General features: G+C 37.3%; 1 protein-coding gene across 1 annotated transcript in view; it reads right to left on the reverse strand.

Moving 5' to 3' along the window:
* The window catches only part of LOC127633250 (cadherin-18-like), a 112,856-nt gene that overhangs the window by 48,171 nt on the left and 40,072 nt on the right, over positions 1–24,613 (reverse strand). Inside the window, exons 3-4 of the mRNA XM_052112201.1 lie at positions 21,057–21,351; positions 11,720–11,839 (exon numbers count right to left, since the gene is read on the reverse strand). Coding sequence (XP_051968161.1) covers positions 11,720–11,839; positions 21,057–21,351 — 415 coding nt within the window. The remainder of the gene's footprint in view (positions 1–11,719; positions 11,840–21,056; positions 21,352–24,613) is intronic.

Raw genomic sequence — 24,613 nt, forward strand, 5'->3', positions numbered from 1 at the left:
GCCATGTCATCGTTCATCTAGAGATGATACAACCAATGAGTTTATGATTAAATTGCTATAAGAGCACAACATTGTAAGAGCACAAAGTTCTTCATAGATCTAGCCTCTTAATTTTGCTCTCAAAGTGCACCAGATTGATGCATTTAACTTTAAGCTGTACAAGTTTTTTTTCCAGAGACCTGGATGTCCCTAGATGGTCAGTTGTCCATCCACCGCAGTCTCACAAAATCCTGTGGGGAACACTGTATTCTAACTGTAGGCTTTTTTACTGTTCCCAATCTGCAACTTGGCAAATTAATATAGAATGTGATTTTATCAATACATTTTATGTTAGTGACTAGCGAGTCAGGAGTTGTGTTTCTTTCCATTGAAAAAATAATAAATAAAAATAAATAAAAATAAAATAAAAAATAGATCAAATCTACACTCACCTAAAGGATTATTAGGAACACCTGTTCAATTTCTCATTAATGCAATTATCTAATCAACCAATCACATGGCAGTTGCTTCAATGCATTTAGGGGTGTGGTCCTGGTCAAGACAATCTCCTGAACTCCAAACTGAATGTCAGAATGGGAAAGAAAGGTGATTTAAGCAATTTTGAGCATGGCATGGTTGTTGGTGCCAGACGGGCCGGTCTGAGTATTTCACAATCTGCTCAGTTACTGGGATTTTCACGCACAACCTTTTCTAGGGTTTACAAAGAATGGTGTGAAAAGGGAAAAACATCCAGTATGCGGCAGTCCTGTGGGCGAAAATGCCTTGTTGATGCTAGAGGTCAGAGGAGAATGGGCCGACTGATTCAAGCTGATAGAAGAGCAACTTTGCCTGAAATAACCACTCGTTACAACCGAGGTATGCAGCAAAGCATTTATGAAGCCACAACACGCACAACCTTGAGGCGGATGGGCTACAACAGCAGAAGACCCCACCGGGTACCACTCATCTCCACTACAAATAGGAAAAAGAGGCTACAATTTGCAAGAGCTCACCAAAATTGGACAGTTGAAGACTGGAAAAATGTTGCCTGGTCTGATGAGTCTCGATTTCTGTTGAGACATTCAGATGGTAGAGTCAGAATTTGGCGTAAACAGAATGAGAACATGGATCCTTCATGCCTTGTTACCACTGTGCAGGCTGGTGGTGGTCGTGTAATGGTGTGGGGGATGTTTTCTTGGCACACTTTAGGCCCCTTAGTGCCAATTGGGCATTGTTTAAATGCCACGGCCTACCTGAGCATTATTTCTGACCATGTCCATCCCTTTATGGCCACCATGTACCCATCCTCTGATGGCTACTTCCAGCAGGATAATGCACCATGTCACAAAGCTTGAATCATTTCAAATTGGTTTCTTGAACATGACAATGAGTTCACTGTACTAAAATGGCCCCCACAGTCACCAGATCTCAACCCAATAGAGCATCTTTGGGATGTGGTGGAACGGGAGCTTCGTGCCCTGGATGTGCATCCCACAAATCTCCATCAACTGCAAGATGCTATCCTATCAATATGGGCCAACATTTCTAAAGAATGCTTTCAGCACCTTGTTGAATCAATGCCACGTAGAATTACGGCAGTTCTGAAGGCGAAAGGGGGTCAAACGCAGTATTAGTATGGTGTTCCTAATAATCCTTTAGGTGAGTGTATATCAAAACCCATGATAAAATCACTTAGATAAAATCTCAAAATATAATAAAAAAAGTTGGATAAATAGATAAATTATTATTTATGTTATTATTATTATTATTAAAATAATAATAATAATAATAATAATATGAATTAATAATACTAATAATAACATTGTAATAATTAAATAATAATTATTCATTACTACTTATAATTACTACTAATAATATTCTGATAATAATAATAATCATCATAATTACTTACATTTGTATAGCACAATGTAGCTCATTATCCTTACTGTAAGCTGTTTACAGCTGCCAAGCAGCAAAGCAACTTCTCATATTTTTGGTTGAAAACCCCATTTTCAATTTCCTAATGTCAATGAACTAGAGAGAGTTTAAATGTGGCAAAATCAATGTGTTTTCAACCAAAAACGTATTGTGGACAGGGCCTCAGTTTTATAAAATGTGTTAAATTATAGTAAAAAAAAAACAATTCACACATTCAAAAACAGCTAAATACAGTGCATAGCCTACAATTCTACAGTAAATAAAAGGAACCACACACCTACAAAACTAACTAAATAAATATATATATATATTTAGAAAGAGTAACACCCAGCTCTTCTTCAGATTACTTTCAATGTTATTAATGTACCATATATATATATATATATATATATATATATATATATATATATATATATATATTATTATTGTATGTATCCAGTGTATTTCCAGTGTATGAATGAGTAATGGGGAACAGTGAAGGAACAGTGATGGAGTGTGAATGTTGATAAGGCTTGTAAAAAAAATATTTTTGACTCAAGGTCAGTTATTTTTACGCCTTTCACCATCTTTCAAGCGAAAACAGGACCTTGAAGTAAATTCAGCCTTACAATACATTTAATCATACATACCTCAACAATGACTCACATACATGCAGTTCCACACAACACAAAAACGATTTCATAAGCGCATGTACATGTGCACAGAATGAACTCAGAATGGAAAGCAAGACAGTTTGCAAGTGATAGTTCTGGACAAATACGTCTGACTCGATACAAACCAGCAGAATAAATGTCTAAAAACCTTTGAGATTTGAGTCAATTTAATGGCTCTGCATTTGGCAGTACTTCATCCTTATTATTCCAGTAATTTTTTAGTTTAATATTTTTTTACATGATTACACACAGACAGTTCTGTGGAGTCTATGTGACAGGTGGTAACATCAGAGAAAGTAACAAAGACATCAGCAGACTACAAAAAAGACTCAAGAGACTAGTGAGGCTATTGATTCATCTGTACCACCTGAAACGACACACTTCACCTTTAAGCAAATTCATTATGTCCTTCTGCTAGAAGATATAGTCCCTGATATATAAACTAAGGTTCAGAGCAATCCATTTAATAAAAAAACAACAACACAGTTATCTTAGTTTATAACAAATGTATCTGTTTTCAAGTCAAGATAACATCCAGACAGCCAATGAAACTCACTTAAGGTGGTATGGCGGGAACAATCGCTCTTTACACAATGGAAGTGCTATCAGAAGATCCTTTCCTGCTTTATTTTTTGCTTGAAAACAATAGTTTTGGTAGCGTGCAGCTTGCTTTGATAGAGTGCTTTGACTGTGATGCACAGTCAATACACAAAAGATTACAAACTCGTGAATAATCACAAGGGCTGCAGATTCGGTACAGCATTCACATCCCTGAAATTGATTGATTCATCTTTCATCTTAATTTATGGAGTGCAAACAGAGAGAAAATATTGATTTGTCATTGTAACACTGAAAAGTGGTTTTGTGTAGACCATAAATAATTTGACCATTATTTATTTTATTTTAAATGATTGTTTTGTTTATTTATCCTCATGATAATGAAGAACCAAAAGAAAGAAAAAAAAAAACATAGGACTGTTAATTGATTAAAACAATTTAATCAAATGTATTAGCTACATGAAATGCCAATTGGTCAATCAAATTAATCACGAGTAATCACGTATATAAATATTTGCTGAGAAAATAAAGGTGATTTCAGATTTGATCAATGGCTGGTTGAGAGAGAGACAGATACATAAATGATAAATGGATGGATGAGCAGACAGACAAACAGAGCCCAGACATATAGATAGATAGATAGATAGATAGATAGATAGATAGATAGATAGATAGATAGATAGATAGATAGATAGATAGATAGATACAATGGACGGATGGACAGCTAGATAGACAGATAGATACTGTAGACAGGACAGACAGACAGATAGAGAGATCAGACAGACAGACATATAGATAGATAGATAGATAGATAGATAGATAGATAGATAGATAGATAGATAGACAGACAGACAGACAGACAGACAGACAGACAGCTAGATAGATAGATAGATACAATGGACAGATGGACAGATAGATAGACACTGTAGATAGGACAGACAGACAGACAGACAGACAGACAGACAGACAGACAGACAGCCAGATAGATAGATAGATAGATAGATAGATAGATAGATAGATAGATAGATAGATAGATAGATAGATAGATAGATAGATAGATAAAATGGACGGATGGACAGCTAGATAGACAGATAGACAGGCAGATAGATAGCTACTGTAGACAGGACAGACAGACAGATAGAGATCAGACAGACAGACAGACAGACAGACAGACATATAGATAGATAGATAGATAGACAGACAGACGGACGGACGGACGGACGGACGGACGGACGGACGGACGGATAGGTAGGTAGGTAGGTACTGTAAGATGAAAGGATTCCCTGAATGCATTTCAACAAACAAAAGCACAGCATAATGGTACAAAAATGTAAGCTTTCTGAAATTAATCTCTCAAACATTTCCTCTCCTTTAACTCCATTTCTGCCCCAGTGGCATAGCTGAGATATTAGCCCAGCCAAAGCATTACTTAACCTGGGCTCCTAAGGCAACAAAAGTCTCTGGCACAAAGCCATTCAGTCCATTAAAACAACACAAAGACTGATGCTGTGACCTTTTCTCCATCCGTCAGGGATAACGGAGTGTATCTCCACAGCTATCACTCAGGTTTATTGTGTTGGATTGGTAAGTGTTCTTGAGGAAATATGTAACAGCCTGGCTGTAAATGTGGGACCCTTTTGTATTATTAGGACATACAAGAAGGCTTACAGAGAACCTAATGAAACCTCATCCACCCACCCTTCCATCCATCTATCAGTACATACATAGCCATGAAAGGCCACTTTTAACTAGAGGTGGGGCGATCAATATTTTAAAGTATTGTGATATTTTAACTCAGTGAATATTTTATCGGTACGAATATTTCAGATACATTTTTCATATTAGCTGACATGCGAAACAACCGCAACACACTAAACAAATAATCACAATTTTATCATATCACAACCCAGATATAATGGTATCACGGGTCTGTGGTGATTTCCACTCCTACCTACAACCAAGCACTATTAAGAATCACAATGCATTTCTCTTTTCCCTTTTCTCGGAACAACCACCATGAGGTCTCTGTGGAAACCTAAGTGAATTCAGTGCAGTCATCGAAGACCAACTGGCAAGCCTAAAAAAACCTGTTAGCCTTTAACTCTTAAAGTCTTTATTTCCTACCTCTCCATTTTATTCTCTTTTCCAACCTTTCAAAAGTAGAGCAATCTTCTTGGTCAGCAAAAGGGATTATGGGAGATTACCTTTGGCCTCGTTCCTGGGTGAGTGTTAGGGGCGTTCACACAGAAGTGTTCTTTCGTGTTTACAACCCATTTTACTTCTGTAATCTTACTTATGTAATTCCCAGGTGAAATATAACAGTATATTCAATGTGAAAAAAAATTAATAAATAAAATTGGTGCGGTATATGATTTTTTTTCCCTGACTGGATCATGGACTGGATCATGATAAGTGGTTGTTACATCTCACAATGGAGCCAGGTTGTTGGAGGGGAGGGGTTGAAAAAGTAAGAGGAATTTAGATGTCAGCAGAAAAGCAAAGTCGTTTCAGAGGCAGAGCTTTTTTGTTATCATCTATCATTTTTTTTACAGGTGCACACATCATGAATCATCTAAAGTAAGACCACTATGAAAATAAGTCCATTTTAAATTTTAGCACATATGTGGCCCACAATTGTCAACAGAATGATCACAGTTGTCACATCAAACACATATTCAAACAAGTATTCTAAAACTTTCTTCTAATGTAAAAAAAATCACAGTCAATCAGAATATATTTCATTTTCAATTTTAGACCAATGAGATTTTTGCAGTAGGCGGGGCTACCCAGCACAACACAGCACAAATAGAAACCAAGTGAATGACAAAATATCCTGTTGATTGTCATTTGTAGTACAAAAAGAATAAATAAATAAATAGAATATTCATGATTTCCATGTTTATTTTTTATTTAGTGTAAGGGGCCATTCACACTGAATGCGTTTTTCAGATGCCATGTCAGGTAAGAAAGAACTTCAACTGTTAAAAATGTGTCTCGAGACACATTCTGCTCTGTTTATAGCACATCATCTAGCTTTTTTTAGCACAATGAAATGTTCGGTGTGAAAAGCCCGTAACACTGCAACCTGGGGAATTTAGTGGTCTTCTGATCTAGAGTCAAAAAGAAACAAAGTATTGTTTTTGGATGCCATTAAAATAACGTTGTTACAGCTTGAAAAATACTACTGAATAGAACATTTTAATATGATAAACTGATAAATGTGCCTAAGATTAATATCATGGCCTTTTTTGGGGAGGGGCCATAAATTAAATGCAGGAAGAGTTGGTGATTTTTGGAAAGCGTAAGAGGCTGGGGAAGGCCTTGACAAACTGGCATGTTTTACTAATTTGACCAGAACAGGAAGTTGGACTAATCCATCCTTTTAGGGACTCCCTTATGTGTGTCAAAGAAGCTTGAATCCTAAAGGCTTAAACACTCCAGACTCCCCAATCAGCAGAGAAATTAGCCTACTTAAGTGTGTGTGTGTGTGTGTGTGTGGGAGAGAGAGAGAGAGATTCTTATGTTTTGCCCATCATCAAGGCCTCTGAAATTGGCATTTATGATTTTTCCAAATAAAAAATTAAAAAGAAACGGGGAAGGCAAAGATTCAGCCTCACTTATTAGCTTGCTGTCTTGCAAATAACTCTTATAAGCACCTGTTTGGCAGTGAACAGAGGACATTTCATGCCAATAGCTGATAATGAGGTGTTTTCACAGAACACTGTTCTTTAAGAGTATGTTTCTTTCAAATAAAAAATCAACTTGGAGGCATGTAAACGTGTCATAATTTACTCACCCTCATGTTGTTCCAAACCCGTTTTACTTTCTTTCTTCAGTGGAACTCAAAGGTAGATGTTAGTAACCATTCACCTTCTATTTTTTTCAAATTTTTAATGAAAGTAAATGGTGACTGAGGCTATCAGTCGATTATATTCTGCCAGATATCTGCTCTCGGGTTACATAGAATTAAGAAATTCATACTGGTTTGGAACAACATCAGCATCAAAATGTAAAGCTGTCCAAACAACAACAACAGTAGCTTCCATCTGCCACAAGGAGTACTTATATTTACTCTAATAACAACAATAAAAAATTCACAAAAATGTCAGATTTCCAATGAGTTCAGGAAACAAGCATTTTACTTGTGATACGGCAAGAATGAAGCAAACCGGCTTCAATCTGACCAAATTATAAAAAATAAAAAACTTAAAATAACTTAAGTTAAGAGTGTACAGGGACCATAAGAAGGTTGCTTGGACACCAACCAGACATAAAAAATAACAGGTACCACGTGACAGCGCTGGCTACATGCTACTTGTGTGGTGGTCCAGACCTCTGTACAAAAATTACACTAATGTACAATTAATGATATTGAGAAAAAAAAACACTTACTAACTATTTAAATAAAAATAGACTTGAATAAAGGCCGTTGCATGGTGCCCCACTGGACGTGGTGCACCTGGGCATGTGCCCAATTGTCCATATGGTAAATCAGGCCATGACCTTAAAAATCATACCATAGAAACTACTGAGAACACTTCAGCAACCACACACTACAGCAACATGCTAAAAATAACATTTTGTAAACCTTAGCAGCCTCAATGCAACACACTAGCAACCACTAAGCAACACTCTACCAAATAATACAAAAGACTCTGGCAGCCACACACTGTAGCAAAATGCAGACAACCAAAAATCAATTGTAAGTTACTGGCATCTATCTCTACAGTTGCGAGTGACACTTCAACACCAATTCTTCCATCTGATCATGTGTGAATATTGTGAAGTTTAGAACTATTACAGTTGCCATGGATACAATAGCAAATGGCACACTAGTTTGACATTGTTTTAGAAGTTGTATTGAGTCCCACCAGGGCTGAGAGTTAGTGGAATTTGAATCTTCTCTATATTACAAGGCCTTCAATTAAAAATTACAATTATGTAGTTTTGAAATATAAATAAAACACAGGTTTTCTAAAATTCTATTAGTAGTAGATACAGAGGGGTTTATTAATATACAATAAATTAATATAAGAAATATAATAGTTAATAATCATTAAAATACGGTATGCTTCTCACTTAACGTAAACTTCTGCATCTCTAGGCCTCTAATCAAATATGAACATTTCTGACATTGACCATGTTAACTCATTTGTACACAAAGCCAGATTTAATTGCCTCCATCGAAGCGCATAAGATGCTCTTTGGAAATTCTCAAATCATTCTGTATAATATGGATCATTAGGTTGTCTTAAAAACTTGTAGAGCTAATGACAGCTCAGATACATGCTGTGATTCAAATGAAAGGGTGACAACCCCCAACACACACACACACACACACACACACACACACACACACACACACACACACACAATAAGCCCAGAAATGTGTATTTAGAAAGTAAATAGGGTCAACTTTGATTTAATGTGGAGTACACATAACTGACTTTAAAATAAAGCACTTATCATTTGTGTTGGTACCTGTCAGTTTGTTCATCCCTAGACGGTATTAAATGTTCTAAAAGATAGTTTGGGAATGATTGAAAATGAAGTATCTCTAAAAGGCAATGTGTTAAAGCAAGACTGAATCAATCTTTCTGTCTTTTTCTCTTTCTCACACGCACAATTACATTGAATCAGTTCTTATGTTGCCTGTCTGAATGCATTAAGCCCTTGTACACAATCTTAAATAAACTCAGACTGGCTGAGTGGAACACTGATACTGTCTCTCCACACAATTCCATTAAACATCTCTAAAAACCCTTACCACAGTCACTGATATGCCTGCATGATCCAGGCAACTTTGCAAAATTATCCACAATTCACCTAAAAAAATGGCTGCAGTAGCCCTTACTGAAGGTGAAATGTTCAAATACAAAAAAAGTTTAGAGACTTTTGGACACTATGTAGAAGTCACACAAATGTGTAAATGCCATTGAATTAGATATAACATATAAAAACAAGTGGTATATCTGTAAGCAAATGAGAGTTTTTCTTAGAACTGGTGTTAAGGTGATTCTACTTGATATATTAATTCTGTTCCCTTTTTGTTTCCACAGGTATCCTAGCTGAATAACACAGATGAAATTCATGAGATTAACTTTGGACATGTTCCAGAAAGTCTGACAACAAAAAAAGTGTCTTGTTTAATAATTTGAAGAGCGTTTTTTTTTCTTTTTGTGAAATGTTTTGCTTGAAAAGAGTGTTTGTGTGATATTTCTTTAGACTGAATATGTCTTGGTTTGATAATTTGTTATATAATGTAAAGTGGCTTGAGTGCCAAAATACTTTTTTTTTGCAGCAATTGGACAGTATATGGACAGACTATATAGACAGACTAATCATTGTGATTGAAGTAAGGATTATGTTGGGGTGAATTGTAGATGCTTATGTGTGCAGGAAAAGGAAACTATTCAAGAGAAAGCTTTCAAAAAATGTAGGATTTTATCAGCCCATTGGACAGCGCCAGACAACATATTGAAGAAATAACTACAACAGAAATTGTTTCAGCATCATGGACAGCACCAGAGAACATGTTTAAGGCATGGCTAGTATAGCGATTGTTTCAGCACCACGGACAGAACCAGAGAACATGGCTAGTATAGCGATTGTTTCATCACCATGGACAGCACCAGGGGACATGTTTAAGGCATGGCTAGTATAGCGATTGTTTCAGCACCACGGACAGCACCAGGGGACATGTTTAAGGCATGGCTAGTATAGCGATTGTTTCAGCACCACGGACAGAACCAGAGAACATGGCTAGTATAGCGATTGTTTCATCACCATGGACAGCACCAGGGGACATGTTTAAGGCATGGCTAGTATAGCGATTGTTTCAGCACCACGGACAGCACCAGAGAACATGGCTAGTATAGCGATTGTTTCATCACCATGGACAACACCAGGGGACATGTTTAAGGCATGGCTAGTATGGCGATTGTTTCAGCACCATGGACAGTACCAGAGAACGCACTGAAGGCATGACTAGTACAGCACTTGTTTCAGCACCATGGACAGCACAAGATAACACGTTGAAGGCGGGACTGGTATAGCAATTGTTTCAGCACCCTGGACAGCACAAGATAACACGTTGAAGGCATGACTAGTATAGCAATTGTTTCAGCACCAAGGACAGTGCCACACAACAGATTTAAGGTCTGGATATTATATCTATGATTTCAGCACCATGGACAGCCCAACAAATGTTTTCCTCTGTAATATGACACACTGAAAACTAACACTGTGTTTAAATATTTGATGATATTACATTGTTCATGTCAGGGATGATTTTGGGTTTTTAATCTGAAAGTGGCTCAGTCCCCTGTCAGACTGTTTAGATGTTGAGGTCTAGAACAGTGTTTTCAAATCCTGGTCCTGGAATACCTCCAACACTCCACATTTTGGAAGTCTCTCTTATTTGAAACACCTATCTCAGGTCTTGGAGCATCTACTAACAAGCTGATGACTGAATTAGTTATGTTAAATGCCTAGTGTTGAGTTGAGTGGCGATGTTTGTACTGAAGCTAAGAGCTGGATACAGTCATTTAACCCACTACAGCTTAGTGTAAATTATAACAAAATTTTATAATTACACCCCTACAAGCATGCCAGCAAGCTACAAACACACACAGAAAAAAAATATTCATTCAGCACCTACTGTTGGTTTTCTTTATTCCTTCCTTCCTTCCTTCCTTCCTTCCAATACAATCTGCTACACACAGCAACTCTATTAACATTTAATGGTTTCTTGTAAAACCCTCCAAACAATAGCCACCTTTGATAAACACCAAATCCATTTGAATGCGCCATGGCTAGCTTTTCTCACTCTTTAAGCGTCTGAAAGCCTTTACACAATGTTCTCTCCACCTCATTCTCCAGGGATGCACTCCGTTATAGAGTTGAGATCCAAAAAATACAGCACGTATGTCAAGCTCTATTTCTGTTCAGAGAAGGGCTCTGGTGCCTTATTGTTTTGCTCACAGCTGTTTTCTGTGCAGCAGACTTCAGAATATAATACGAATGACAACGGACAAAAGCTACAGTGAATTTTCAGCATGTAATTTTTAATTGTACACCTACTTGACAAAATGTGCCAGCAGCTCTAAAGAGTCAATGCAAGAAGAGTGCTTTGTATTCAGTGGTGAAGTTGACAGACAGGAAAACCCAAAAGACAAATTTCAGTTTTAATGTCTAAAGTATCATTTTTATCTCAAATGTTTTTATAAATTTTCTCAGGAGAAATAAAAATAGACAAAAATTAGGTAGTTCTACACACAGTAAAAGTATAGAGCCATACAATTCATGTGGATGGCATAGCTCAGCAAATTTAGACTTGGAAAAATTGGATGAAGAATCCACTCTAAAATCTCACACACAGAGACATATGTGCGATTACTTTGCTTAAGAAGGTCTTCAGAGACTAAATTGAATAACAACTGTGAAAAGCTATGGTGAATTTTCTGCATGTTGTTTTTAATTGTACACCCACTTAAAAAAATCACCAGTAGCTCTAAGCAGCCAAGAAATAATAAGTGCTTTGTATTGAATCGAGTAGTTCAGGAGACAATGAACAAAAGTAATACATTTACCAGTTTTGGGGTCAACAGAGAAGTACGGCTGTCCATGTAGAACGCTGTAAACCACCCGCGCACTGTTTCCATATGTTGGGTCATCTGCATCGGTCGCTGTGACTTGAAAAACCGATGTACCTGCAGAAAGAAAGATAATTGAGCATTTGTCTGTGTATAAGAATAGAGATGAATTTATTGAACTGTATTGGTAAGTCTAAATCTTTCACATTGTAGATTAAAAAAAAACAGCTCATAAGAGTAATTTGTTCGACTACACTAGACACGCTGTGTGCTTCGTGCTGTAGATAGAGGGGCAGCGCTGCCGCTAAATTGTACTGCAAGAAAAACTCTCAGAGTATTTTAGTACAGTACTCTTGTTTTTCTCCATTAACCAACATCTTATGGAGTTGGTCGCCTATGGCTTGCTCATATGGGGGTCTAAATACAAATATAATTTATTTATTAAAGCACAATCTTCAGTCACATTTTTTATCATATAGCACAATGATGACTAAGACATTACAGCTTGATTTTCTGTTATAGCATAATTTACTGTACAGCTGCTTTGAAATGAGGTCTTTTGTGAAAAGTGCTATACAAATAAAAATTACTTGACAGTGTTCCATCTGCATCGTTGGAAAATGGCTCCTTCTGGAAATGTTAATGAAACTGATATTGACTGGTATTAAAAAAATAAATAAAAAAAACTTTTCTACCATTGGATAAGAACACTCCCCCATTTGCTATTGGCCAAACAGCCAAACAGTTAGACTCTACCCAAACTCATGCCATTGGTTGACCAGCTGTGTGTTCCATGTAATCTCTCTCTATCTTTCTAAAGTCCTTTCATTTCCTCTGTTTGTGTGTTACCTCGTTTCAGTCTTTCTTTCATAAGTTCATTTTTATTTTTTATTTTAGCTGAGACAGTAGATCTCATTTGCACTTCTTCACTTTCATCACAGCTCACAGTGTTCAGTCCATCCATCTGCACTGTTTGTTGATTAATGACTTACTGCAAATACCACAAAACATTTAATGCAGGTTTGAGGGCTCAGGAGTAAAACAGGATTATGGAGACAGAATCTTGAATTTCCTTTTCTCTTTCTCACTCTCTTGCAGCGGCAATTTGTCTCTATCCCTTCGTCTTCTCTTATGCTGAAAAGCAGCCAGAATACAAACATAAAACCACTCTCTTCTAAAATGTTTTTAAAGCTTTTCAATTCACAAAGACAACAGCTCTGTTCAAAAACCTAGCGAGCTGCATTACTGTCTATGGCCTGCAATGTTTGCACCCTAACTGAAATGGAATCATTGGACTGACCAATTTAGGATGATCTGCACAGGCAGCAACTCTGTGCATCAGTCAGATCCTCACGCAAAGTGCATGGAAAACTCAACTCACAAATGATTTTTTTTTTTTTTAAAGATGCCATTGGCAAAAAGACACAATATTCTGATAAGCACAATCTTAATGAAGGACATTTAAAATAAAAATTTATCTCGCTTCATCCACAATCTTGAATTTGGAAAAAAAAGGGGGGGATTAGCATTTTGGAACAGCCTTCACGTCACAAGCCCACTTATGATGCCTTAAAATGCTGCCTTCATAGGCAGCACACTAGCTGTTGGAACAGAAAAATTGTCAACTTCTTTCTTAATAGTTTAAAAGCATAATGAGACTTTTAAGCTGCAATCTGAACTATTACAGCTTCAGATAAGTGTAATTTTGTTATAATTTACATTTAGCTCTAGTGGGTTAAATGACTGTATCCAGCTCTTAGCTTCAGTACAAACATTTCTATCAGACTCAAGCATCCGCAAAGTTGCTGAAACAGCTTGTCTAGAATTTTCAGAGTGTGTCTCCCAGGGGCCACTGATAAAGTATGTGTGCATGTGAAGGGAGTAATAATTCTGCACTACTAATAAAGATATTGACTTCAAATTCCTAATCAAAATCTTGCCCTTAAAAAAAATTACAGTAAAAGTGCAAGCCAAGCAGTCTAGCTAAGTGAGAAGCTTGGTAATAGCTATAGTCAATTCTGGTCTTCTATAACATGTCAGTATACACGAACAGAGCACTTCATTAGGAACACCAGTGCATCCACATATTCATGCGATTATCTAATCAGCCAATCATATGGCAGCACTGCAATGCATACAATCTTGCAGGTACGGGTCAGGAGCTCCAATTAATATTCACATCAACCATCAGAATGGGGAAAATGTGACCTTAGTGACTTTGATTGTGGCATGATTGTTTGTGCATGATGAGCTGGTAAGAATTTTTCTGTATCTGTTAATCTCCTGGGATTTTCACACACACAACAGTCTCTAGAGCTTGCTCAGACTGGTGCCAAAATCAATAAACATCCATTGAGCAGCAGTTCTTTTAAATACTATCTGCAGTGGACTAGAGCTGTGTAGAGTTTAAGTGTTCCAGTCCAGACGATCTCGCTCAGCTCATAGAAGTTTACTGATAAATGCCTCCAAATGCCCAACCTCAAAAATAAGAGGAAACGCTAGTGTCGTAGGTAACTATGGTTCTGTGAATTCCAGAGTCGATTATCACAGTACCAGCTAGATAGGTCGAGAGAATATACCATGTAGTGACTTAGGCTGAGCCTCGAGGATAATAGCCACATAAGCTCAGCGTTCAGCCTCAGTACATCTTTCTCACGTATTCCGAGTGACTTATTACTCCGGAGGTCATCTGGAATTCACAGTTACCTACACAACTAGGATTCTGTTTCATTCCACCTGACCACCAGCGGCAGTGCTTAAGCACTAGGGGATGACTACCACCAACATAGTCGTGAGGAATGCCACTCACCTGAAAAAAAAATTCAAGGCTGTCCCTGAAGAACTGCTGAACTCACAGCATTAGGGGTAGCAACACTGACCTTGTAGAAGCAAGCAAAGGTACATGGAGAAGCCCAGGTAGCAGATGCACAGCAATTTCCCATGGAGACACCAGCAAAAGATGTATACACAGCCCTTGGACTTATCCAGCCCTAGACGAGCAACCACTATCTGAAGCACAGCCAGTGTCATCCGAAGAGGCTGGAACCTGTCCTGATGACTCAACTGAACCCCCCAGCTGAAAGACCAGAATAAACATCTGGAAGGGAACATTGCACAGTAACATCCACAGCATCCATATGATTGTGAAATAATAAACACAAGCACTGGTAGAGAGCACGTCCAAATCAGAATGATGTGAAAGAAAAGGGGAGTCAAGAGGCTCTTCCCCAATTCCTTTATTTGAAGTATCCTCATCCTCCTGTTATAGTTATAGGAGTGGCAGGCGCCACAGGCTGAAGCAATTGAAGGAGATGTTTTAGCTCTGACACCTCAGAAGACAGGAATCCACGAATGTGCCTTTTTCTATAATTGTGGCTGCCGCAGACGCACAATGTTTCCAAGTCCATATGGTGGGGGATAACTCTGGGTCTAAACCAGCTAGACAGAACCGCCTCTCCAAAGTAGGCAAAAGACTACAGTGCAAGTCTGGGTGTGATAGCCTCTCAAATGAGGAATTCCCAAACAATGTGGACCGACATCATGGCTGTCATCAAGGAGAATCGTATTGGGACATAGCTTACACATCAGTTGGAGGCCGGTGGCAATAGAACCGTGAGCCATGATCACTTTGTTAAAAACACCCCCACACAGAACCAAAAAGCTAAGGCAAGCAGAGTGGTAAATAGCCCGGGGGAGATATTGGGACGATGAATAAAGAAGTCACACAATTCCTCCGGATAGAACTGGAAGGCAGTTCAGCAAGGAATACTCGTGGAAAAAACTTCTAAAAAATATATCCACACTCTGATATCTGGATGCTGTATTGCACCGAGGAGCACAGTTTATCACAAAAATCTGAAGATATATAGATAATAGATCAAATGTTAGCGGGGAACCACAAACTTATCAGTGCAGTTAAAAACTAGCCACCAGATAGCACCAAGAAGCACGAAGTGTTACAGACAGTTCATGAAAGTATATTCAATGAAAAACTCACCAAATTCGGACAAAATAATCCAATCCGGATCCAAATGGTTTATTGAGCGGGTTGTCACAGTTTGAGAGGACGATACTTCGCTGCTCTAGTAAAATGCATTTGACAGCACAGGATCACATGAAGAATAATGACCCATCTCTATCTGGTGAGAAAGTGAAAGAGGCTGAATGCTGAGCTAATGTGGCTATTATCCTTGAGACTCAGACTACGTCACTACGTGACTTTGTTGGTGTATTCTCTCGACCTATCTAGCTGGCACTGCAATAATCTACTAGTGCTTAAGTACCACCTCAGGCGGTCAGAAGGAATGAAACAGAACACTGCTAATTATTCATGTCCTTCTTCCTCTGTCGATTCCTGTTACCACAGTACTCTCCTCCTTGGGTTATATCAATATCAATCAACCGAGAGCATGTTCCTACAGCTGAAACAGTTCAGGTGATGCTGTGCTGTAGGATTGTTGGAACATCTTTGGTTTATCTTGTTTGTCTTAGATTTCCAAGAGCAATTCTATTTGACAACCCAGCCGAAGTTGGTTTGCTGGTCTGAATTAAGATGGTCGGTTTTGATGTTTTAAAGGGGTTTGGGCACTTGTCCACTGGTCAGGCTCGGAGACCAGCAAGATAAGCTAAAATCAGCTTGGCCAGGCTGAAAGGCCTGCTAAAGAAGCTAAAACAGCTCAGCATGTGTTGTTGGGCTATTGGATACACTTTAGTTAATCAAGCTTGTTTTACATTTCCAAGAGATATGCTTGCTGAATAGACAACTGAGACAACCTATGTACATAGCTGTCTTAAACTGGTCTAAGGCTGGTTAAGATGGTCTGTTAGAGTGGTTTGGGCACTTGTCCACTGGTCAGGCTGTGAGACCAGCCAGACCAGCTGATGCTGTGTTGTTGGACAAACTTTATCATGTTTGTCTAACATTCCCAAGAGCAATACTTTGTGTGTGTGTGAGTGTGTGCGGTGGATCTAAAACATCTTAAACCAGTCAGAGGTGCTTTGCTGATCTTAGCTGGTTTAAACTGGTATAACTAGCCTTAAGTTGGTCTAAATTTGGATAAGCTGGTCTGTTTTTATGATTTTAACCTATGTTGTCTGCTGGTTTTAGCTGATTTAGTAAATCTGGTCTATCTAGTCTCCCAGCTTGGCTAAGCTCGTCTTTAGTTGGCCTAAGGCTGGTTTAGCTGGTCTGTATTGATGGTTTTGCACACTTGTCAGCTGATCAGACCGGAAAACAGGCAAGATCAGCTTGGCTAGGTGAGAGACCAGCTTATCCACCTTAGGTGATGCTGTCCTGTTGGTCAAACTGTGGTTTTTCTTGTTTGTTTTATGTTTCCAATAGAAATATATGCTGAATAAACAGCCTACGTTGGTTTTAGCTGGTTTAGCTGGTCTGCCAGTTGCTCTTCCAGCTTGACCCAGCTGACCTAAAGTGACACAAACCTCACAAAAACACTAAAAACAGACAAACTTAACCAACTTTTCCATACAGGCAGAGAGACCAGCTAACCACCATTCTGATTGAAGATGATTTATATATTTATTTCCCAGCAGGTATGATGACGAAATACCTAGCAAGGTAGCAAGTAAATAATTTTATCACCATGTCAATCGGCAATCCCAATGGGAGTTTTAATATAGAAAATATAGGAATAAAAGCCCACAGTGTATAACATACTGGAAACAAGTTAATTAATGATAAACAGCACACTGTCTGCGGTGCATGTGCCCTTGAATACCTGGGTAAAACTCAAAACATCTTCACAGTGTATTACTTGCTAACAAACAGGGATAGAATAACTGCAGAACCCAGTGCAATATTAAGTAATGGGAGAGGAAAACGTATTTTAACAGTGGAAAAATTACACACTTTGACCCTTCTATTAGAGTCTGAAGTAATTTTTAACAGAACTCAAATCCAATACACCAGATCCATCTGCTTATCAAATGTTTGCATTGTATTGTTTTGAGTAAGAGTTATGATTCTATCAGAACAGGGTGATTTCCAATAAAGGCAGAGGGGCACCTCCAGAAATAACTAACCTGTGCTGGTCAAGTAGACTGGACAGCTCTAACACATCAATTGATCATCTACGTGTTCTCAGAGAAATTTATAATTGGGATTTTGAGCCCATTTTGAGCATGAATTGCCAGTAGTATGGACATCAGTCAGACAATACTAGACTCCTTCAACATTGATTGCAGCCGGTGCTTGAATCTTGTGATAAAACAGATCATTGTATGGTCTTCAGTTGCTACGGCAACAGCAAATTGGGACCTAAATAAACAATAAACAACCCACAAGCCCTAATATCCACTGAGATGTGTTTCACACTGCATAAATAATCAAATAATCATCAAAGTCAACTAGAAAACAGACTATTTTATTGACAGTAACTGAGCTGTATCATAGTGATAAACGGCAAAAATTAAATGAATATTTTGTTTAAAAAAGAAGGCAAAGTGCCATTAAGGCTGAGCAGGGTCTCAAGTAAATCAGTGAATCATTTATGTCAACCAGTTAATTTAAATGTAAGTATCCAAACAAACTGACTAACTAAAATGAATCGGATTGCCCTACGCTAAACATAAGTGAACAGTTTATTTTAACCAGTTCACTTACACAAAGATTTCTTTCTTCTCACATAATTACATAATTTCAAGGAAATTCAAAACTGTATGTCCATATATTTATTTGTTTGGTTAGTAGCTATGCAATGAGTGGGATAATGTACAGTTAGCAGGTTGTTTTCGCAAAATAAAGCCCGACAGGTTGATCAGGACTTGTCTTGTGTCACCATGAACGGGTTCAGACTTGAACATTTGCAATAACCAGATGAGCTAGATGGCACCATTGACAAATCGGAATCAAGTATTCCAAAGAATCGTGTCATAAATTTTTTTTAGTAACAATGCAACCCTAGTGTTCAAATATTTCAGGAAATCAACCTACAAATGGCTTACTAATAGCCATCTCAGCATATTTAGCCAGGATAGGAAAAAGTATTTTAACATAGGACAGTAATAAAATGCATGCATGTCCTTTAAGTCACAGTGACATAGCAGTTCATATTTCACCAAATTAATCTTTTCCTTTGGACTTTTATTTGTAAGAGATTCTAGGAAATCTGGAGGGGGCTAGAAGGTGAATGAAAAAGAGCTTTTAGGAGAAACATTCCTCTAAGGAATCCCTCTCCCTCTCTCTTTACTATTTCTCCTTCTGTCTCTTCGTGGAAGTGAATCGTTTCAGACAATGCGTGATGCGTACAGGGATACATAGTGCTCTCAGAACTATTGGGTTCCTGTGGGAACTCGAGCTGCAAAACACATAACAAGAGGATAAAAGCAATGGGGTAGGTGGGTAGAGAAAAGCCATTTGACTTAGGAGCAGTGTGACGCTGGGAGATTTGGTTTAGACATGATGGATCTCAGATGTTGATAGCTTTTAAGTTTGCAGCAGTACATGCATGTTATAATATGCTTTTGACAGCTATGTTCTCAGAAAATACCAATTCAATTTTCAAATTTGCACATATCGCCACAAGATCTTCCATTAACAGGAATGAACCGATTCACTCAAACTTGACATCAACATTTAACACAGGTACATTACTCATCTACGGGAGTGTTGAAGTGTATGAAATGGGTGTGGACTTCCAAGAGAACTTTGGTTCTAATGTTACAGAACAAGCACAGTTTTCTTACCTTTCTTGATGTATTTCCTACTGAAACAGGAGATTTGGTTGGGACATGGCAATGGTCTCCACTGTACCCCTTTTTAATAGCCAATATGCTTTAGTTACATCACAGCCATCAACCATGATTTTCTACTTGCTACTCTTTGGCAGGGTTCATTTAGGGTAAAGGACTCCTTCTCATTCTTGAGAGCATTTAATTCAAAAGTGTCTTTTTAGTGCAAGATGTGTTAACAATATTTTTGATGCGCTTTACTGGAAGAGAAAGACTGCATGGACAGTGTTGTGGAGGAGTTAATTAAAAGTCGTGACATTACTAACTGAACTCCATGTTTCAGCAGCTATACAACAGCTCAGCTAGTTTCAAAATAGCGTAGCTTTTAGAGTAACAAGCCTAATTTTCTGAGAGTTCATGTAATGAACTGGTTAAAGTAAATGATTCCCTAATATTTAGAGTTGTAAATTCTATATCTTTTTAGTGAGTCTTTTAGTGAGACTTTTTTTTTATAAAATATTTTGAAATTTGCTGATGGTTTTCACTATATTTCAATAAAAATTGTGTTTATTTTTTTTTGTTTTTTTGTTGTGCATACTAAATTAAATGAACTAAATTCAAAGTTATTATGGTTTTACTACAAATACAATCAGGGCTGGACTGGGAAGAGAAATCGGCCTGGGATTTTACATGGCAACTGTCCGTCCCTGATCGGCCCCAAAGTGTGTCAGCCCACCGGGAATATGCCGGTATGCCAGATTACCTGTCCAGCCCTGAATACAATGGTTAAACAATGGTTAAAATCACATTTTCCCTGTTTTTGCATTGACTTTTATGTTGAAATTATTTCCTGATTGGTTTACCCTGATAGTTTCCCCAGGTGTTCTTTGTTTTCTCTTGTGTCTTTAAGCCTTTGTTTCCCCTTGTTTCTTGTTCAGTCTTCACATGTGTTGTCATGTTCTGTGCCTGGTTCCCGGTTTTTAATTTTGTTGAGTTCTTTGTTTAACATTTGTTTCATTAAAAGCTGCATTTAGATCTTCATTCCTCGCCTGCCTCGTCACAGTTACTGCAGTAAAACCAAAGTTTATTTTCATAAGGGAATGTCACCTTAATTAAATATCTAACTATCAAGTGATCTTATTGAATTCCACATTAACTGAATGCAGAATAAAATAATATCATCCAATTATCATTTATCTAAAAAAAAAAAAACATTATTTAAATAGCTTCAATGTAGTTAGCTACATGTTGTTAGTAGCTTGTAATTTTGCTAACTACTTTTTTTTAAAGAGTAGCTTGACTGTAGTTAAGCTAGTTTACATTTGAGTAGCTTGAAACATGGGAAGCAACAGTTGCAAAGTAGCTTTCCCAGCATTACGTATAACATATACTGAACACATGTTTATACCTGTATATGCTGAAAGTGATTTGTCAATGTTTAGGAGTAAACTAGCATATAGACAGCTTCAAAACTAACAGACATGCACTCAAATTCCAAATTTGATTTCAGGGTTAGGGTGAACACCTGTGGTTATACCGAAGTATAATATATAGGGTTATGGGTTTGTTCAAATCCATAAACAAAAGGGTAATAGTAATGCTTAAGTGCTTGCTTGCATTTTATAGAAAAACAAGATCATCTCACCAACTTCCACCATCTCAGGCACAGATGTGACAAAGGGTCCGTCTGGGAATTTGGGGGCGTTGTCGTTAATATCCTGAACTTTGATGATGAACTCTGACTCCGGCTCCAGGGGTTTGTTTGTGTTGCGGTTGATGGCCTGAGCGTGAAGAACATAATGTGACTTCTTTTCTCGGTCTAGACTCTTGGTTGCGTGGATGTCTCCCGTAACCTCGTTGATGATGAAGATCGTTCCCGCACCTTCCCCACTCAGGATGTACCGTACCGAGCCATCGCCTTTGTCTGAATTTGAATGAAGCTGAAATGACAGACAAAAAAAAAGGTGTGTGACAACTGATATGCATCGATGCATTCAACAATCAAGCTTCATTTAGCATAAAATCCCCCCACAAACCCTTGAGCTAGAAACCATTTATTTAACTTGTTAGCTCCATACAGGCATGAAGGTGCTTAAAAGGTTCAATGTGTAATTTCTGCATCACCAGCAGCACCAATCAGCATTGCAAAAATAATTATTGCTTTGAAACAAGTTTGTAAAGACTGCAAAAATCATTAATTAATATCAATTCTTAATTTTTTGTATATTTCAATTTATTTATTTATTTTGTAAAAAGATCTAACCATCCTTAAAATAAAATGTACTTCTAGTGAGTATTTAAACTTGGTCATTTCATCCATTTTCGTTTTCTTTCTCATCCGATAGTTATCCAATCGTGTAAAGACCAAGTGTAAATGCCCTCCAAAACCCATTTACGATGGATAGCAATCCAATATAAGATGATAAGAACATATTCATTTTGCAGAGACACATCGATTTGATCAAGTAAGCAGAATGTGCATACCCCCCCTTGAGTTGACTCTGCTTAAGAGCTCAATGGAAGGACAGACTTTCAGTGAATAATGATATACTGTAAATGTAAGCCTGTCACTCACACTAAGCTGTCATGTGAACTATACATTTAATTGAGCAATACATAAGAATAATGTAATTGTTCAAGCAAAATATGACAAGAACAGTTCACATTTCAGGAAGACAACCCAATGTGAACCCATGGGAAACTGATGTGCTGGTGTCTCAGCTGTCTGCTCATTGCATGGTGCCTCAAGGCTCATTGGTTTTGTGATAAGGCAAAACATTGACAGACCATTCAACGCACTGAAAGCTGGTTCTCCTGGGTGTTTTATTGCCACTTTCCAATGAGTGTTGGATTCGGATCCACTCTAGCTCAGTTTAAAGTAAACTAAAATATTTGGATATTCCTCAAGCACTTAAAGGGACGGTTGACCAAAAAATGGCAATTTTGTCATTATTTAAATCACTTCATGACATCAGTACATCAATCAAATAATTACACAAAGGGGTGAAAACCCATTTGCTGTGATGTGTAACTGTTTAAGGCCAAGAAATGTGGCGCCATGCTTGGTGGAAATACCAGCAGCGCTGCAAAAACGAATCCGTAATTAAAGGAAAGTGGGGGCTGATTGCACATCCGGGTCGTCTGTGAGAGTGAACTGTCCGAGTAAACCGAGTGCTCATGCAAGCAGTCAGTAATTAGCTGAAGGGTCAGCGCTCAGACTGAGGCTACAGTCTCTTCAATCAGAATGGAATCAGGGATGGTGCACGTTAATGAGACACATGCTAGAAGGCCATAAAAAAACCTCAGTATTCAGTAGCAGCCAAAGCAAATCTGTACCAACCATTTACAGTTGAACTGTTTTTATCAACTAATTTGAAAGAAAGCATCTTCAATAGATGTTGTTTGGCAATTTGTTCCCACTTATTTTAAGCTCAATCGAATGAGGTTTAGGCTTCAAACAAGTCAACAAAATAAAATAAAAAAACCTCTCAGCATCCTTAAGATGAATGTACTAAGAATTACTAAATAGATGTAATTTTAATTATTCTTCATATAAGCAAATTCTAACAAAATCGACAGAAGTTTAAAACCAGTTAAAAATCAAGAAAAATAAACTACATTCAAACTATTCTCTAAAAATAATTCTAATATTCTGGCTTTTTTTTATTTTATTTTTTTAATTTTTTTAAGTAAACTGAAAAACATATTTTGTTAAGTATTTTTGTCAGTAAATACATGTTTACATAAGTTTTTTTTAAGATTAAGTATAAATATAATTTTATACAGACAACATTTTTACAAAGTTTTAGACTTTTATATAAGCAAAAATATGACAAAATTAAGAGAGATTTGTAATTAAAGCAAAATAAAAATACAAATAAACTTGATAAAATAATTACAATTTAAGTTATATTCTCTTCAAATATTTATTTTTATTGTTAATTTAATTACCAATTTAAATTTAATTAAATATTCTCTGAAACAAATATTAATTCAATTTGATTAATTACCTAGTTGCCATTATTTTTCATGTTTTAAGCATAAATCTAATACATTTTTTATTATTACCATGGGGTAATAACTAATAAATAATAATAATAATATGTTATATATATATATATATATATATATATATATATATATATATATATATATATATATATATATATATATATATATATATATATACTCTGTAATATATATGCTTTGAAATAAAAGTCTTAATAATTTGTTCAATGTGAAAAATAAAATATATTTATTTTACGTTTTACACTTTCTGCACCTGTTCCTGTTAAGGCATAGTGATAATGGGCACTGTTGGGGTACATACGCCACATGACAAATTAATATTAGTATTCACTGCAATATCAAAAACACTTTACCATCAGGACCACTGAATCCAACCCCATTCCTCTTATCCTCTGCTTCAGCGGAGTCCCTGCTCCACAAGGGAACATAAATTTAACTTAACCTGTAGTCAGACTTCTAATTTGGCCACTGACTTAGCTGGAAACAAGCTAATACATCACACTCTGTCTCAGCACTGGCTCCAGTGCCGCTCAGTCAGGCCCTTACTAATGGCAGGAAATAAAAGTGGCGTTAGGTCAATAGAGCTGAGACCAGAGAGGGTGGGCAATCATTCTTGGAGTGATACCAGAGTGCATTGTATTAACTTTATTAATTCAATTTAAGTATCACGTGTAAAAGTGGAATCCAGTCTTATATCAAATACAAAGATGTCAAGCCCTACAAACTAAGGAAGTTCAAAATATTTCAGGTCATTAAAAGGCAAATGTGACATGGAGAACAAAGTCTTCTGTGAAAATAAATGTCTCCTTCACTTTAACAAGCTCTCTTAACATGAGAGAGAACATTTCAAAGGGTCTGTGATCCTCTGATCATTTTCTTAATCAGTATTTGTCTTTTTTTCCATATACAATATGTAAACACCCTTTAAACCAAGAGTAATTTAGTTAAGAAGCAAAACTGTGTAACATAAGTGTGGAGCGGAGGGGGGCCGGGCTAGAATGTTGCACGCCCGGTCCCCAATCGGCCTGATGAGGCGCGCGAGGGATAAAGGCAGCCGGTGACGACGGTTCGAGAGTGAGAGAATTACGGGCATGTCTGTCATGTGTGTGTTTATGTGCGTGTGTTTTGGTTTTTAGTTTAATTAAATATGATTTATATTGACAAGCCGGTTCT

This window comes from Xyrauchen texanus, chromosome 40 (assembly GCF_025860055.1).
Source record: "Xyrauchen texanus isolate HMW12.3.18 chromosome 40, RBS_HiC_50CHRs, whole genome shotgun sequence".
In the NCBI taxonomy this organism is placed as follows: domain Eukaryota; kingdom Metazoa; phylum Chordata; class Actinopteri; order Cypriniformes; family Catostomidae; genus Xyrauchen; species Xyrauchen texanus.